The 19,144-nt window shown below is 49.0% G+C and overlaps 1 protein-coding gene across 1 annotated transcript in view; it reads left to right on the top strand.

Moving 5' to 3' along the window:
- The window catches only part of LOC130028705 (putative tetratricopeptide repeat protein 41), a 70,625-nt gene extending 52,204 nt beyond the window's left edge, over positions 1–18,421 (top strand). Inside the window, 3 exon segments of the mRNA XM_056119538.1 lie at positions 5,144–5,277; positions 17,505–17,634; positions 17,920–18,421. Coding sequence (XP_055975513.1) covers positions 5,144–5,277; positions 17,505–17,634; positions 17,920–18,421 — 766 coding nt within the window.
- The last annotated feature ends 723 nt before the right edge of the window (positions 18,422–19,144 follow it).

Genomic DNA, 19,144 nt, shown 5'->3' with positions numbered 1-19,144 from the left:
TTGGTTACCTTCGATATTTCAAGACCAGCCCCACCACCACTCATTACCCGCCGAAAAGGCAATGCCAGACCATGTGTTTTGTATTGCTTGTTATGGGTACAATATAATGTCTAGGAATTCTAAAATTTTAATAATTAGGGTCTGGAGAGATTGCTGTAGCAAGTTGCTAGGGTCTGAGATTCGTTTGTGTGTCTCTGAATCATGGCAGTGTGAGAGCTTAAGTGGACGGTGGCTGTATGTGGGCATCATCTCAGAGTCCTATCGGGGCGGGGGGGGGGGGAGGAGAAGGGCCGACTTCTCCCCTGTAAAGTAAAGGCCCCCCCCCCGTTGATCATCGATTTGCTCGAGCGGGCCCAGTAACGTCTCCATTGGAGACTTTGTTGTTACTGTGTCTGGCATATCCAATACTCTCGGTAGCTTGCCGGGCTCTCCGAGAGGGGCGGAGGAATCGAACTCGGGTCAGCCATGTTGGCCGCTTGTAAGGCGAACGCCCTACCCGCTGTGCTATCGCTCCCAGACACAGTAACAACAAAGTCTCCAATGGAGACGTTACTGGGCCCGCTGGAGCAAATCGACGATCAACGGGAGGGCCTTTACCTTTACCTCTCCCCTGTAGAGAGAGAATATTTCTGGGTCCAGTTTCCACTCTTATGTCGCCGTCCCTGAGGACCGTGAGCAGGAGAGCACGTCCCCTTCCGCACTGGTGACGTGAGTGTGCGACGGGATCTTGTCGCAGGAGGGCACGCTCTCCCATCCCACACAGCCAGCGCCCGGCAGCCTGTCTGGCCCAGACTGAGGAATGCAATAAACAGAGCGCTCAGCAGTATTCTTGTGCTCCCTAGCAAGTAATTCTGTAGGCACTTGACACCGTCTAAAGCCTCCTCTTGTTCCTTTTAAGGACAGCATGGTGAGCAGAGAACAGGAATTTTTTGAGAGAAGTAATAAGTTGGACAGTAGAACCATTGTCTCAGGAAAGAAAAATCTAAATATCTAACTGAGGAACTGAATCATCGCTGCTGTGCTTGGCTGTCACCCGAGCTGCCCCTTCCTCCCCTCCCCGTCTAAATCCAGGACCAAAAGCTGGGCCACAAGGACGGGCCCGGCCAGGTTGGGGTACCCTCTTCCCCTGGCCTCGCTGTTGGTGACCAAGCTCTGGAAAGTCACAAAACCGTTTTTTTTTTTGCTGAAGGCAGTTCTCAGTGATTGCATCTTACTGGACACTGGCTGCAGCCAGGAGAGTCTGTGGTCACCTCCCCCTGACCTCTCATTCTTAGTGGACCCAGTGACCTGAACCCTGGTGACAGCTTTCACACCCTGCAGAAAGGATGCTGGGCTGGGTAAATGAGGGCCACACCAACCATGTAGAGTGAGAACACAGGACAGAGGAAGGAACAGTCAAAAACATTTGCAGATCAGGCCTGGCAGGAAGAGCGCTCGCTTCTCTTGCATGTGGCCGACCCAGGTTCCGTCCCCCAGCATCTTCACGTGAGGCCTCCGAGCCCCGCCAGCATTGATCCCCGAGCACCGAGCCAAGACTAAGTCCTGAGTAGAGCTGGGTGTGGCCCCCTACCCCTGCCCGCTCACAAATTGGACTTATTTATTTTAAACGTTCTATTATTGAATCACTGTGAGATAGATTTTACAAAGCTGTTCATGATCAGGTTCCAGTCATGCAGTGTTCCGACACCCATCCCTCCACCAGTGTGTATTTCACACAGGTCCCAGGTTCCCTCCCATCATCTCCCCACCACCCTCCACCCCAGCCTGCCTCCCTGGCAGGCACTTTTCTTCTCTGTCTGTCTCTCTGTCTCTGTCTCTCTCCCTGTCTCTGTCCCTGTCTCTGTCTCTCTGTCTGTCTCTCTCTGTCTCTGTCTTTTGAAATCTCTCTCTCTCTCTCTCTCTCTCTCTCTCGTTTTGGGCATTGTGGTTTGCAATACAGATACTAAAAGGTTATTCAGTATATTCCTTTACCTACTTTAAGCACTCAGTTCTTGTCCAGCGTGATCACTTCCAGTTATACAGATTGCAGTTTAAGTAACATGGCTAAGTAGTGTTAATGTTTATGTGTTTGGTGTACCTTGTTACTGCACCTTTATTTTTGCTTTTGTGGTTTGGACTACATCTGGTGATTGCATGAGTCCTGGAAACCCCTCGGAAGTCCCCCTTGTCAGACACATGTGGTACCACTCTCCTCCACCCAGCCTGCTGTCTTTTTGTTGTTGTCTTTAATTTTTAAATTTTTATTTATTTATTTATTTTAGAGCATTACAAAGCCGTTCATGATTGGGTTTCAGTCATACAGTATGCCAAACCCATTCTCCACCAGTGTGCATTTTCTGGACCCCAGGTTCCTCCCATCACTCCCACCCCCACCCCACCTGCTGCTCTCTCTCTCTCTCTCTCTCTCTCTCTCTCTCTCTCTGTATTGTGGTTTGCAATATTGATACTGAAAGGTTATCAAGAATATCCCTTACCTCAGATCTTGTCCAGCGTGATCTTGTCCAGCGTGATCATTCCCAGCTTTTATTGTCATAGTGGTCTCTTCTCAATCTTACGTACCCACAGCCCCACACATACCTGTGGTTATTTCCAACCACTGACCAGTCCTCCTCACCCCTATTTCCACCCCCATGTATATTATTCTTCTAATATATATATATATGTATATATATATCACCAGGTTGGAGCGATAGCACAGCCATAAAGCATTTGCCTTACAAGCAGCCAACATGGCCGACCCAAGTTCGATTCCTCCACCCCTCTCGGAGAGCCCGGCAAGCTACCGAGAGTATCTTGCCCCCACAGCAAAGCCTGGCAAGCTCCCCATGATGTATTCAATATGCCAAACACAGTAACAACAAGTCTCATGATGGAGACGTTACTGGGCCCGCTCGAGCAAATTGATGAACAACGGGAAGACCGTGACCGTGATATATATCACCATCACCCCGTTTTTCATTGATTTCCTCATGCGGGTGCCAGTAATATCTCCACTCATCCCTGTCACGTGCTAGTGTAGCCCTGTTGGCATACTGGGGCCTCTTTCAGGATCAGGGGAATGAGGACCATCATTGTTACTGTTTTTGGCATATCGAGTATGCCACGGGTAGCTTGCCAGGCTCTACCATGCAGGCGGGATACTCTCAGTAGCTTGCCAGGTTTTCTGAGAGGGATAAAGGCTATTGGGGCAGCCTCTAATCACCTTTACAGGTGTTTCCAGTCAGGCATATGTATGTAGGCAGGATACTCTCAGTAGCCTACCGGGTTCTCTGAGAGTGAGAACTAGAGAATAAGAGGTCGTGCTGTCGCAAATGCGGCCACACACTTCTGGGAGCTTGGTTTTATAGTCTCTGGATCCTGGCTGTTGATGGGGTTACACGGCAGTTGGTGGGTGTAACTGTCTAGCTACTGGAAGATGGGGGATCTGTGTGGAGGAGGCCCAGTCCCGAACCAAGCAGGCTTGGAGATCTCAGCCCCGGGTCCCGCACACCTGGGTTCCTCTGCTGGTTGCTTCATGTGTGAGGCTCATCCAAGCGTGTGGAGAATGGTCTCAGCATGGCTGTGGCTGGGTACCGGGGGTATTCAGCTGCCAGGTCTCTGCTCGGGGCAAAGAGGAAAACTCAACCCGCCCTCCTCCAAGGACCCCTGGTGAGGACAGCCAGGCATGGGGACAGGAGACTCTGCATTGTTCTCTTCCGGGAGATTGGTTTTATAGTCTATAAATCTATATCTATATATATTTATATTATACCACAAATGAATGCAGTTATTTTCTTTTCTTTCCTTCTTTTTTGCTCACTCCCAGTGATGCTCAGGGGTTACTCCTGGCGGTGCTCGGTGGACCATATAGGATGCCGGGGATCGAACCTGGGTCTGCCACGTGCATGGCAAACGCCCTACCCGCTGTACTATCACTCCAGCCCCAGTCTGCCGTCTTTTCATCCCCATGTAGCACAAAAAATTTTTAACTGGATGTCGTTGAGGTCCAGTTTCTGAGCTCTCTGCTGTCTCACTCTGGGCATGTTTTGTTCTCACCTGTGCCAAGAACTTCAGTCAGGATTCCATAAGGGGCTATTCCTTGTCTCTGTTTGCCCCTTGTCCCTGTCAGCAGCCGCAGACACCGTCCTGCATCTGCTGGGAGACGCCTCATTATCCTCTCCTTGATCGAGTTCCCAGTAGTGCTCCATCTGCCGGGAGCCGTCTTCGTTGGACTGTTCCAAGTGTGGATGCTTCAGCCTGCTCAGGACCAAACAGACCCTCCCCGCCCCCACAAAGGGCAGCCCTGCACCTGCCCCGTCTGCACGATCATGTTAGCAGTCACGCTCGAAGCCCTTGCATAAGCATTTCTCAAGTCTCACAACCCCCCTCTCACCCTTGTGTCCTGTACAAGACTCAGCCGGGGCTGTGGTCATGAACACTCCTACCAGTCCGATCGAGCTGGGATGGGTACCCCAGATAGAGAAACAGAGTGGGGGGTGGGGAGTCTGAGTACAGGGTCTCGGCCACCGCTGGGCCTGCCCCAACTCCAGCTCCTCACCAAGGTGAAGACCCTGCCCCCTTTGGGACTCCAGCACCAGCTCTGCCTCCTTGGGCAGGATGGCAGGACTTAGCTGGCCGCTCTCTGCTCTGCGGCCACTGTCAGGTCTCAAAAGCTGGTCACCTGCCTCTGGACTAAGTGCTCCGGCTGCCAGAGGCTGCAGGAGTATAGTCGTGCCCGGAGCATCTCCATTCCCGCTCTGGGCTGGTCTCCTCCTGCTTACCGCAACCCTGTCCCTTCGCCTCCCACCCAGGTACACCCAGGGGCGCAGCACTGTGAGGTATTCACTCTCCATCTGCCACTGAGCCCCCGGCCGCACTGAGTTTTCCACGATGCGGTTGGATCACGGCGTTTCTCTAATGAAAATTCCCCAACCAGAAAGTCCCAGCCCTTAGGTGAGTTCTTCTCGAGTGGCTAATCCTGTCTCACCATCCAGGCTCCCTGCTGACCTGCAGGAAACACTCCGAGGACCAGGATCAGTCTTTCTTGCCTCTGTGCCCTGGTCCTGGCTCTGCTCTGCTTCTGATGAGCGGTCAGTGCGTGAATGATTGAACGAATGCCATGCCTGTCCCGTGCAACAATGTGACCGCCACTTCTTGTTTCTAGGGTCTCCAGGAAGCAGGCCATTGAATTTTACAAGGAAGTGATCAGAATTAAGGAAAATTCAGGCGCTCACGTCAACTCCCCACTCATCAGGAAGCAGCTGAGCATCAGCCTGAGTGACACCCTGTGCAAACTAGGTAATTGGCCGACTGATTTCTGCTCCCAGCAGGGCGCCTGTCCTGGGCATCCTGTGCTGCTGCATTATTGAAATGATTGCTTCCCTCGGCAAGGCCAGCCTGTTCCGCATCCTGGTGGTTTTACTTGCTCTGTTTGCTTTCACCATCACGAAGATGTCTTTGGGGGCCAGGGATAGAGCACAGGGAGGCGGGTACCTGCTTTGCCTGTGCAGGAACCTGGTTCCATCCCTGGCACAGTGTGACCCATCGAGGACCGCCCTGTGTGGTCCTGAGGATGCACAGACATCCTCAGCCTGAGCATCATGGACCTTTCTGCCCCAGGGCCCCCTGAGCACTGCTTGGGAGTCCCCTCCCAGTAAAACAAAACAAAGCAACCATTACAGGAGGGTCTTTTCTCAGTCTGCCGTTGCAGAATGCCATTGAGGGGTGACTTGAGTGATGAATGTTTACTTCTCACCATTCACAGGCTGGGCGGTCCCAGATCCAGGCTTGTTGCTTCATCAGCTGCATCTCTTGCTGTGTCCTCAATGGGCGGAGCAGCCCAGGAGCTCAAAGGTCTCTTTTAATAGGGCACTAATCCTTTTCATTTCATTTTATTTCTATTTATTTGTTTTTTATTGAGTCACTGTGAGATGCAGTTACCAGGTTGTTCACGATCAGGTTTCAGTCATACAATGATCCAACATCCATCCCTCCACCAGTGTCCATTTCCCACTACTGATGATCCCAGTTTCCCTCCCAACACCCTTTCTCCCCTATTAGACTCTAGGACTCTATGGCAGGCACTTTCCTTCTCTCTCTCTCTCTCTCTCTCTCTCTCTCTCTCTCTCTCCCCCCCTCCCTCCTTCCCTCTCTGTCTCTGTCTCTCTGTCTTTCTCCTTTCCTCCCTCCCTCTCTCTTTCCTGCTCTCTCTGTCTCTATCTTTCTTTGTCTCTCTCTCCTTCTCTCTCTCTCCCTCTCTCCCCCTTCTCTCCCCCTCTCTCTATCTCTCTCTCCTTCTCTCTCTCTCTCTTTCTCTCTCTCCCCCTCTCTCTCCTTTTAGGCATTATGGTTTGCAATACAGATTCTGAGAGGTTATCATGTTTGTTCCTTTACCTCCTTTCAGCACGCAGTTCCTATCCAGAGTGGTGATTTCCAGCTAGCTTTGTCACAATGGTCCCTTGTCTATCCCAGTTGCCTTCTCCCCCAGCACTTGTGGCAGCTTCCGACCCTGGACTGATCCTCCTGGCCCTGGCTTCTACCATCCTTGCATACTATTCCCTTTTAGAGGGGCTCCATCCTCATGCCCTATCTCCTCCCAAAGGCGCCACCTCCTAATTCTGGCATTTGGGGTGTGAGGGTTTGCACAGATGTGTTATTTCCAGTTATGAATTATTTGATCTGCAGCAGCCAGGCCATGTTCAAAGTCTTGTCTTTCTTGTTCTTCTGTAGCCTGAAGGCCATGACCAGGCAAGGCTGTCTCCTCTCACTGCCTCTGCCTGCAGGAAAGAGCTCTTGTCTCTCAGACATCCCTGGGGCCTTGGTTTTAGTTTGCCCTGCTATGGAATCTCCATTCCGTGCTGGGAAAAAAGAAATGCACCCATTTCCTTCCCTCCTCACAGTGAGCCCCGCTTCCTCTTCACTTTGTCTTCCCCATGACATGTGTGTCCACTCTTTTGAGGGTTGCCCTTCTCACGGGTGCAAGGTGGCAGCTGTCCCTAGTTTGGCAGCTTCCTGTTTGCATTTCCCAAACAGAGATGTCTAGCATTTACTCTTGGGCCTGTGGGCAAACTGGATGTCTTCTTTCGAGAAGTTTCTGTTCAGATGTTCTGTCCTTATTTGTTTGCATATTTGGTTTTTGTTGTTGTTGTTGTTTTGTTGTTTTGTTTTGCTTTTTAGCAAATCCCAGCAATGCACAGGGATTACTCCTGGCTTTTGCACTCAGGAATTACTCCTGGTGGTGCTCAGGGGACCATATGGGATGGTGGGAATTGAACCCAGGTCGGCCGTGTGCAAGGCAACACCCTACTCACTGTACTATCGCTCCAGCCCCATTATTTGTAAAGGTAAAGGTAAAGGTAAAGGCCCTCCCGTTGATCGTCGATTTGCTCGAGCGGGCCCAGTAACGTCTCCATTGGAGACTTTATTGTTACTGTGTCTGGCATATCAAATACTCTCGGTAGCTTGCCGGGCTCTCCGAGAGGGGCGGAGGAATCGAACTCGGGTCGGCCATGTTGGCCGCTTGCAAGGCGAACGCCCTATCCGCTGTGCTATCGCTCCTCACCCATTATTTGTTATTTTTAATAAATCATGTTAAATTTGATTTGATTTGGGGGCCACACCTGGAGCTGCTCAGGGTTTACTCCTGGCTCTGTGCTAAGACATCATTCCTGGCAGGACTTGGGGGACTGTAGTTAGTGCTGAGGATCGAACCCCAGCCGGCTCTGTGCGAAGCAAGCACCTCAACCCCTGTACTAGCTCCTGGGCCCTGCCTGTGCTTTTAAAACTGAGTTGAGACATAGAGTGACACCAAGGTGTGTTGGGAATCTGTGTTCCAGACCTAGCAGGGAGAAGTGAGGGGGAGAAACCGTACTTCAGAAAAAGCAAATGACAGTCTGGGATGGTAGATGGGTTCTAGGAGGGACTGAATCTGTAGTTTGTGGCCCCATCCGTTGGGGTGACGTCCCTCCTAGATTTCTGCTTGTCTTCTGGAAGTTCAACTGTGAGTGGGACCTGGGGAAGCAGTTAGGGTGGTTCCTTTGTGGGAGGCAGAAGGTTCTGGTTGCTTTTTGGCTCCTAAGGTTTCAAGGACTCAAAATATTTCAGCTCTGCAGAATCCTTAGTTCATTGTGGCTTATCTGGGGGTGGCGTTTCCTGAGACTGTTCATGGAAAAAAATTCTGTCTAAATGGAAATGTGCCCAGGGAACTGCATGAAACAGGAAGTAAGCCTGAGCCATTGAGAGCCGGGGCTACCCGCTGTTAGTCATTTTCAGGGAAGCCAGAGTCTTGGTGTTACCGAACATTGGTCACCGAAGCTCTCCTCTGCAGAGTCGGCACTGTGAACTCAAGTTTGGGGGGACGCCGCCATCATGGGGGTAGGGGGGGAGGAGCCTTGAACCAAGTATCCTTGTTTGTTTTGAAGCTCTACCTGGTACTGCTTGGGGGATCCTTGGCAGCGGAGAGTGAACCTGGGGCATTTGCACACGAAGCCTGCTCTCCATTCCTTTGAGCCAAGGACCTTTTTGTTAGAGTTGGAGAGGTAAAGTTGTTCAAAGACAGGACCACCTTCTTAAACAAATATGACTCCCTCCTGGATATCCCAGGGAACATCCAAGTATAGTAATTCAGTGGCAATGATGAAGTTGCTGTTGTGTTAGCAATACAATTTTTTTTTTAAAAAGGATCCTTTGTTTGGTTGGTTTTCATTTGCTTTTGGCCCACACCTGCAATGTTCAGTAGTTACTCCTGGGTCTGCACTCAGGAATTACTCCTGGCAGTGCTCTGGGACTATATGGGATGGAATGCCAGAGCTCAAACTTAGACTGGCTGTAAGACAAGGGCTCTACCCACTGTACTACATCACTCCAGCCCCCTAAGGATCTTGTCTTTTTTTTTTTTTTTTTGGTTTTTGGGTCACATTTGGCGATGACCAGGACCTACTCCTGGCTCTACATTCAGGAATTACTCCTGGCAGTGCTCAGGGACCATCTGGGGTGGCGGGGATTGAATCCTGGGCTAAATGCCCTCCCCACCCTACTCACTCTGGATCCTAAAGATCCTCTTTTCAGACTCTGATTTTCTAGTTCTTTCTAGTAGATTTTGACCTTCCAAATAGGCTGTGGGTTCCCAGGCATCCTTCCCTGCATGCCTCGTGTTTTCATAGCACCAGAGTGAGTCCGAGCTGGAGCCCAGCCTGTTCTTGCAGGAGAGTGAGAAGTAGTTAAACGGCTTTGTTCCCACCCCATGCTGTTTGCCTGAGTGCCCATAGATGTGGAGTTCTACACCAGGCTTGTTTCAGGGGGAGAAATGTAGTTAATATTAAAAAAAAAACCACCTCATTATATTTACTTATTTTTAATTTAATTTAATTTTTTTTTTTTGGCGGGACACCCAGTGGTGCTCAGGGCTTACCCTTGGCTCTGCCCTCAGGATTCACTCCTGGCGGGGTCCAGGGAACCATATGGGGTGCCGGGAATTGAATTTGGGTCGGCCGTGCGCAAGGCAAGTGCCTTACCTGCTGTACTTATTGCTCTGACCCAGATTGTATTTTAAGCGTTGGAAAATAATGACCTTGAACTAACTTCTTAGATTTTTATTTGGATTATGGCTTAAGAATACTTTTTTTCTTCTTTTTGGATGACACCTGGCAATGCACAGGGGTTATTCCTGGCTCTGCACTCAGGAATTACCCCTGTAGGTGCTCAGGGGACCATATGGAGTGCTGGAAACTGAACCCAGGTTGGCCGTGTGCAAGGCAAATGCCCTACCTGCTGTGCTATTGCTCCAGCCCCAGATTAAGAATACTTTTTGTTTTTTTGTTTTTCAAATCTTAGCACCTTCCTTGATTTTGAAGGATAGACTTCCCCACAAAGCTGAACTCCCCCAATTTTATAGTATTACAAACCAGTGATTAATCACATTTATTAAAACAATAACAAAAATGTGTCACTTTAGCAATGTGGATTGTTTCTGACTGAGGTCAGTCCAACCCGGCATGCTCAAAAGAAGCTTTTTTGTTGTTGTTGTTGTTTTTGGGCGATGCACAGGGTTTACTCCTGGCTTTTTTCACTCAGGAATTACTCCTGGTGGTGCTCGGGGGGACCATATGGTATGCTGAGAATTGAACCCGGGTCAGCCGCGTCCAAGGCAAATGCCCTACCCGCTGAACTATCGCTCCAGCCCTCAAAAGAAGCTTTTAAACAATTCCCTTAACTAGCAAGAAGAAGAAAAATGGAAATATTTTCAAGAGTTAAGGTTGTAACCAGAAATAACCTTTCTATGGGAAAAGTCCATCAATATGGCTGGACAAACATCTAATTACAAAGCATCTGGTTTTTGTCATCTGAGTCATCTAATTCTCACCCTGTGAGCTCCCTTTCTCTCCGTGAAGCCCGAGTCCTTCATCCTACTCCTTAGCTCAGGACAAAGAAAATCCCATTTTACTCCACGGGCTTCAGAATCCACAGCCCTGTAGGAGCTCCATTTGCAGGTGGTTAAATTTGCTGTATCTGATGTTGCTTCATGGCAGGACCAGCTGGAGAATAATCTAGAGTGCTTGGGGCAAATTGCCTTTGCTTTCACGGTTTTCTTTGATTATATTTCACTCGCATGTAGAATACCACATAATACGGGTTGGGCTGTGAAAATTGTAGGCTTCCAGCTATGTGGACTCAGATTTCAATTATACTTATAACATTTTTATGCTCAAGGTGAGAGTAAGTGCATATTAAAATGATGAATCTCCAATATTGCAAACCACAATGCCCCCCCCCAAAAAAAAAGAAGGGGGGAGAAGAGAGAGTGTGTGTGGGGAGAGAGAGAGAGAGAGAGAGAGAGAGAGAGAGAGAGAGCCTGCCATAGAGGCAGGCAGGGAGTGGGGTTGATGGGAGGGAACCTGGGGACACTGGTGCCGGGAAATATACACTGGTGGAGGGGTGGGTGTTGGAACACTGTATGACTGAAACCTAATCATGAACAGCTTTGTAAGGGTCTATCTCACAGTGATTCAAGAAAAAGGTTTTTAAAAATTAAGAGAAAAATCTTTAAAAAATATAAAATTATGCATCTGTGGGAGAGCATTGCAGCCTAATTTTATTTTTCTTCTGATCTATCACTGCTTTACAGTGGAACATATTCAAAGATGGAATATCTTTCTAATATATCCTATAAAGCTCATCTTCTCTCAGTCTCCATCCAAGTTTCAGGAAGAAAATTTCTTAACCTAATACAAGGTTTATCCTAGAGACTTTAGTACTGATCTCCAACATGACAAGAAGGGCTCTGTGATTTTTGTTCTGAGTTGCCTCTGACATGGGCCAATCTTTATTTATTTATTTTTTTGACACGGCCAATCTTATTCTCCTTTTTTGATAAATAAATTTCAATCTGCCAAATGAGAAGCCATTTCAGTGAGAGATAAGAATCAGAAATATGACTTTTCCTATTCCATTATGTCAAGCTGAGTGTTCTGTTGTTTATTTTGGATGAAGTAGTAGGGGAGATGAACATTATGTTACTTTCTTCTCGCTGGGGTTCATTTAAAGAGGAAGTGCCAACCATCTCCTTCAAATTTAGAAGAGAGAAATTAAACAAGCGCTTTGGTGGGTGACTTTCAGCAGGATGATGAGTCAGTTCTTGTCTCCAACTTTGATTTCCAAATGCCACACACAGCCTGAATTCTCTCCTCCTAGCACTAACCCTTGAATCCAAAAAGTCAGGCAAGTGATACAGAAAAGCATGTTAATTTTGGCTTACAGAAAGGTTATTCTTTCTCCCCATTTGTAAATTTAGAATCAGCTTCTCTCTCTCTCTCTCTCTCTCTCTCTCTCTCTCTCGCTCTCGCTCTCTCTCCCTCTCTCTCTGTCTGTCTGTCTTGAGTGGGGTCTCTGGAACGAAGAATCATATTTTTTTTTAAAGAGTTTATAGGGGTGTGCCTTTATTTTTGTTATTATTTTTTTTTCTTTTTGGGTCACACCTGGCAATGCACAGGGGTTACTCCTGGCTCTGCACTCAGGAGTTACTCCTGGCGGTGCTCAGGGGACCATATGGGATGCTGGGAATCGAACCCGGGTTGGCCATGCGCAAGGCAAACGCCCTATCCGCTGTGCTATCTCTCCAGCCCCAGAATCATCTTTCTCAATTTGCATTCCTCTGCAGCTTCAATTTGATTTCTGTAGGGCAAAGCTTTGGACAAACTGTGCAGGATCCTTCCAGATTGCTCCCTTTCCCTTCCCTCATCCTTCCTTTTGTGGCTTCCTTGACTGTTCATCGTTAGAAAATCCCGAAGCATTTTGCCTGTGTTTCCTAGATCACAGCCATCTTCTATGTCACATTCTGTTCTTAGCAACCTGGACGAACAGAATGTGACAGAGAACGGCTTAATCAAATGGCTAAAAAGCCAACAAACCCAATGGACTCTTGATCATCCAAGGACCCACCTGTGAGGTGAGGAGTGGAAGCATTATTCAGCACAATGGATAACTTACAAAGTGCAGGTGCTGGGCTGGAGCGATAGCAAAGCGCCTAGGGCGTTTGCCTTGCACGCGGCCGACCCGGGTTCGATTCCCAGCATCCCATATGGTCCCCTGAGCACCGCCAGAAGTAACTCCTGAGTGCAGAGCCAGGACTAACCCCTGTGCATCGCCAGGTGTGACCCAAAAAGAAAAAAAATACAAAAAAACAAAGTGCAGGTGCTGGGGAGGGAAGACCCCATGAATTTCTCAGCATGGCTGAATGTTCAAAGGGGTCTCAGGCAGAGGAAAAAAAGAGGAGAACCTAATGAAAATTTGCACACAAGGAAAACCCACATGGGTCTGAAGGGGTCTGAGGACAGAATAGAAAGTGGGGCGCTATGGCAGCATCCTGAGCTGAGGAAAGGGGTGAGGCAGTCTAGGGCTCGTGGGGCTTGGGGAAGGAGCCCACGCGGGAGAGAGGAGAGCAGATGTCTGTAATTGCACGGTAGCCTGTTTCACCGGGCAGCTGCTCCGAGAGGAAGGTTATTTCTGGCTGTAACCACAATCCTGTGGCAGACCACCAACTTCCTATCCTCTAGGTAGTGAAGAGATGAAACAAAAGTATCTTCTGACCCTGTAGCCTCGCCCCCCCACCCCTACTCCCACTATACACACCAGATGTATACACACGCACGCACATGTGCACACGCATACACACACACACACACACACACACACACACACACACACACATGCATAGACACCGATTTAGGGCAGAAACGGAAACCCCTGGAAATATCCAATCTCAGACTCTTCTCTCTCCTTAACCTGAAAACAGACACACAATTACTGCAAGAAGGAGCAAAGGAGCAGGAGGCCTGCCAAGAGAAACCTTACACACAGCATGTTCAGCAGAGCAAAAGAGGCTCAAGGAGGCAGCCTCAGACTGCTGAGTTCTCTTCCACCTCCTCCGTTTCCACTTCCCACCCCCTTGGACCCACCCGGGGGAAGCTGTCTGATTGCCCCATACAGCCCTCCAGCTCCAAAGCCTTAGCTCAGGGATCACTCTTGGCATCCAGCCACTCCCGGAAGGGGGTTTGTTTGCTCTGTTCTGTTCTGGGACTACACCCAGTGGTGCTCAGGGCTTCCTCCTGACTGCACGCACTCAGGGGCCACCCCTGGTAGCGCTCAGGGGATCATCTGGGACGGACAGATGCCCTCCTGATTCTGGCCCCTGAAAGTTCCTTGTTACCTGGAGACCACCACCTCAAGGTCAGGGGTTGGGGGAGGAGGTGGAGGAGGCGAGGGGTGCTGAAATGTGGTCCTAGGGCAGACCCATCGTCTCTCAGGATTTAGCACACATGCAAGTGAAGGAGGAGAAACAGGCTTATGTTTTGGTTGGAGAGAGATAAGGAAGAGTCAGATAGGGGGGGGGGGATGCTCTGGATATCATGCTTTGCCCAGAGGCAATCATAAACATGCCACTTTGTTTTTACTCTGAAATAAAGTGTGTGTGGGGGGGGGGGGGGTTGGAGGGGGGGAATTAGGAATATTGATCATATCTGAGAAAAGATTTTCAAGGCACTAGCAGGGAACCCTTGGGACTCAGGTCTCTCGTGCACACTTGGTGGGTGTGTCTCCACCCAGAAGTACAAAATGGGAACAGAAGGTTCTTTCTTGCTGTATTTTCTCTGGCTTGGTTTTTGGGTCACCCCTGATGGTGCTCGGGGCTTACTCCTGGCCCTGAGCTCAAGGATCACTTCCCGGCAGGAATTGGGGGTCTTATCTCTTGTACTGGGGTTGGAATGTAGATTGACCACCCTCAAGTCGTGTGTCCCACCTGCTGGCCTGTCACTTCCAGCTCTCGAGCTCTGTTTTTTAAACGGAACCTGGGTATGGAGCAGGGGCTAGAACCCAGGCCCCTCTGGGTCCGAGCCAAGGATTGGAAAGAGGATTTACCAGGAGAGTGAGATGGTTTAGGCAGAGCAAAGTGAGTTTATTGAAAGAGAGTCCCCTGGTCAGACTGACACAGTGGAGGTCTCCAAAGATAGGGGACCCATTCAGCACAGTCTTAGGGCGTCTTGGCTCCATGTACTTCTGGGCTGCCGAGGCGGGAAGTTCCTGGGTTCTGTGGCCGAGTTGGTCTCGGGACAGTGGCTGAGCAGGAGCCCATTCTGGGAACTGGGCAGTCCTGGGCGCGGCAGTGAGACCCCTGGAGTCCCCCGGACACGGCGCATCTGGTGAACAGGGACATCCCCACCTACTGCTAGCAGGAACTGTCTCATCACGTCGGGCCTTTCGATGTGGGAATTCTTTTTATCTGGGGTTCTTGCCAGATCCTGGGAACTAGGATTTGAAGGCCAGGATATATCTGCTCTGAGCCCCAATTTTCTTACTGACCTGAATTGGATGCTGAGTCTACCTACAGGGCTATATCCCATATATGAGATAATGGACGCAAAGCAGCCATGAGTGCTCAAGGAAACGTTAGGATTGAAGGAGCGGGGCCTCGGCGACTTCTCGCCACCTTCAGTGAACTCACCGGGCATTTCCTCTGCCCCAGACTGAGATCTGCTTGGGAATCTGCTCTGAGGGAGCAGAGGGTGGGCCACACTCAGGGCCGCACTTCTTTCCTAGCAGCTGTGAAGGAATAAGCACTGGGCTTTGAGGTCAGAGCCTTGGTGCTTGGGGGGTCAGTCCTGGTGGTGTTTGTTGGACCATGCAATGCCAGGGAGTGGACTGGGTCAATTGCATGCAATGTGCGAGCGTTCTCCCTGGCTCAAGGCAAAGTCTCTTAAAGGACTTGGGGCAGAAATGAGTAGCGCACAGCATCTGGTGTGGGTGTCCAGAGGCTCTCTGGGAACGAGTCCTTGCTCAGCCACGTAGGGATCTCAGCTCCAGATTGCTAAACAGAGCGGCCCTAAACTCCCTATCGGATTTCCAGAAGCAGCTGTGGGCGGTATGAGACCTGAGCTATGACTGTGAAGCAGAGTGGCAGCGGAGAGAGACCGGTAGCCTATGGATGGTCAGGGCCGGGGCTGGGGTCATCCTACCACTAACTGGAGCAAGTCACTTTATTTTATTTTGGTTTGGAGGTCACACCTGGCAGTTCTCAAGGGACCATATGAGGTGCCAGGAGATTATTATCATTTAATTTTTTTTTTTTATTGAATCACCGTGAAATAGACCCTTACAAAGCTGTTCATGGTTAGGTTTTAGTCATACCGTGTTCCAACACCCATCCCTCCACCAGTGTACATTTCCTACCACCATTGTACTCAGTTTCTCTTCCATCACCCCCAGGACACCTCTCTCTCTCTCTCTCTCTCTCTCTCTCTCTCTGTTTCTCTCTTCTCTCTCCCCGCCTCCCTTCCTCTCTCCCTCTTTCCCTCCCTTTTCCTCTCTCCCTCTCCACCCTTGCCTACCCATTGCACTATCTCTTTATCCCCTGGAGCAAACTACTTAATCTTTTTCTAATTTTTCAAAGACTGAATAATAGTGAAAATCCTGCAAGGGCACATACTTTATTTATTTATTTATTTATTTATTTATTTATTTATTGCTTTTTGGGTCACACCCAGTTATGCTCAGGGGTTACTCCTGGCTCTGCACACAGGAGTTACTTCTGACAATGCTCGGGGGACCATGTGGGATGCCAGGGATTGAACTCTGGTCCGGTCGGCTGCGTGCAAGGTAAACTCCCTACTTGCTGTACTATCGCTCCAGCGCCAAGGGCACAGACTTTAGAAGCCTTTATAGGTGGCGATTGAGATGGGAGAGGCACTTTCCACCTTATATCTAACTACTTTTTGATTTTTTGTGTCCCTGGACTATGTAGTATATTGAGAAAGAAAGACCTGGGGTAGAGGGGGCCAGAGCAATCGTACAGCGGGTAGGGTATTTGCCTTGCATGTGGTCCACCAGAGTTCTATCCCTGACACCCCAGATGGTCTCCCAAACCCTGCCAGGAGTCATCCCTGAATGCAGAGCCAGGAGTAAACCTTGAGCATTACTGAATGTGGTCCCAAAACAAAACAAACAAACAAAATAATCCAAACAAAAGAAGGCCTGGGGAGAGAGCACGTTCTGAAGCCACAGGTTTGATCCCTGGCTTCACGGGGTCCCTGAAGAACAGCACTGCCAGGCACGGTACATGCTGGGCTTGGTGCAAAAATAAGAAACCAAAGGGAAAAAATCCCCAAACCTATTAAAAAAGAGAAGGGACAGTGTGTCTGGGGGGGAGGCGAGGAGGGGAGAAGACAAGTGATGACAGTTTCTATCTTACAGGATGACACAGGCCCAGCAGATGGTAATTACGCACATGAATTGGCTGAGATTATTCTTGTTAGTACAGGGACACGGGCTGGGTCAGCTGCCCATGTTTTTTCGTCTGTACATACCCAGCTGTCTCTACCACATGCCAGGGTCCACGCCCTACAAACACCGTCTCTGTATTCCATGTGTAATAAATCGTGTCCATTCCGCCCCCTAATAAAAGTAGTCTTTATAATGGGATAAAAATAAAAGAATGCGTACTTGCAAATCAGGTATAAAGTATATTAATTTTTTAATTCTTTTTTGCTTTTTGGGGATGCAAAGGGGTTACTCCCGGCTCTGCACTCAGGAATTATCCCTGGCGGTGCTCAGGGGACCATATGGGATGCTGGGAATTGAACCCGGGTCGGCCAGATGCAAGGCAAATGCCCTACCCGCTGTGCTATTGCTCCAGCCCCTAAAAAATTTTTTTTAGCACGTTCTATTTGTTTATTTAGTTTGGGGACCAAACACAGCAGGACACAGGGTGAACTCCTGGCTTTACACTCGGGGTCACTCTTGGCAAGTTCAAGGTTCCATATGACATGCCAGGGATGGAACCTGGGGCAGCAGCATGCAAAGCAAGCACACTATCCACTGTACTATCCCTCTGGCCCCTTTAACATGTTTCAGGGAATTGATTTAAATTACTGATGATGGCAGCTGCGAATGTATTGTGAGTACCTACATACCTTCCTGTCTTCATCAACTGTTAACACCGTTGTTTTTTTTTTTTTTCATTCTTCATCTCATCTACCCAGCAAGTCAATTGCTGCTGAGCGACTCTTCAAGTTCTATCCTCACGGAGGCCACGGGCCACTTGTACAGGTCACTTGATTTGAGGACCACCCACCTGGGCTCTGCTCATCCCTCAGTTCCTGGAATCCTGCAGTGAGTTTCTGTTCTAAGTCTCAAATTCAAAAGGTATTTCTGGGCATTCATGGTCTGACAGATAGATGATCTCATGACAACTCTTCATCTTTTTTTTTTTTTTTCCTGCTCTTTGGGTCATACCCAGCGATGCACAGGGGTTACTCCTGGCTCATGCACTCAGGAATTACTCCTGGTGGTGCTCAGGGGACCACATGGGATGCTGGGAATCAAACCCGTGTCAGCAAGTCAAACGCCCTAGCCGTCGTAGCTATCACTCCAGCCCCAACTCTCCATCTTTTGCAGCCTTCTGAGGGAAATTGAATCGATGCAGAGCAAGAAAGGCTGGCCTCCAGTAGCGAACGTGAAATACTGGGAGAGCGGTCGGAAAGGCGACACGGTCAGGGAGCTTCTGCTCCAGCTCAACTATCACGCCGCCCGCAGCAACACCACCGGCCGCGGCTCTGCCCGGGACACACGTGCTGGGAAGTCCGCACGGTGCACTAAAGCACTGGACTTGATTGCTTACCCGATGTCAGAGAAATCAAAAGGTGCTCCCGGAAAGGGGAAAACAGACTGGAGATCCCGCACTGCCGAAGAGAAGACCCAGCAGAAGATGCAGCAGCACAGTGGGATATGGGAGGTGCTGGAGAAGGAGGCAGCAGAGGAAACTTACTCCTCGGAGATTTTACCTTTGAGGGAAACAGGTGGCAAAGCCCAGCTTGCACTCCAAAGGGTTTTTTCATCTGGAACTTAGACAGGGAAACGACAAGTTTCTGAGGGCTGCTCTCTGTCCACGGCTTGCTAGTACACTTAATTCCTGGAATTCCCTGACTGAACTTATATGAGAAAAATGGCTTTTTTATACCCCTGATTACACTTCACTTTCTCCAAGGTTGTATACTAAGAACTATATGACAAAATTGTTGATTTCAAGTGATTTCAATATAGAATAAAAATGATCAGGGGCTCTGCTGTGTACATATCATCCTTTTCCTTGTCTTAGGATTCTTTGATGCGGCATTTTCTTTCCAATTTTACTATTATTTTTTTTTGCAAGTTGGGGGAAACACGACCTGCAATGCTCAGGGGTTGTTACTCCTGGCTCTGCACTCAGGAATTTTCTCCTGGTGGTTCTTGGAGGACCACAGGGGATGCCGGGGATGGGACCCGAGTCGGCTGCGTGCAAGTACCCTACCCACTGTGCTATCACTCTGGCTCCTCTTTCAGAGTTCTTAGATGTGATGATAATCAAGTTTTGGGAATTGAGTATTTTAGCTTCTTAGCATATTGTAAGAGATTTTAGTTAAAAACAATAACTTTTAAGCAATTCTTATTTCTATTTTTATTTTTTTGACATTAAAACTTTTGAAACCATATAAAAATATAGAAGTAATATATTTAAAAATAACAAAGAATATTAAGAAATAAAATTATGCCCTATATTTCTTGGTTTTGTTTTGGGGCTACGTCTGATGATGCTCAAAGTATACTCCTGGCTCTATGCTCAGGAATCACTTCTGGCAATCCC

This window comes from Sorex fumeus, unplaced genomic scaffold, assembly GCF_029834395.1.
Source record: "Sorex fumeus unplaced genomic scaffold, SorFum_2.1 ptg000003l, whole genome shotgun sequence".
NCBI classification, from domain to species: domain Eukaryota; kingdom Metazoa; phylum Chordata; class Mammalia; order Eulipotyphla; family Soricidae; genus Sorex; species Sorex fumeus.
This window is presented reverse-complemented; position numbering and strand designations above follow the sequence as displayed.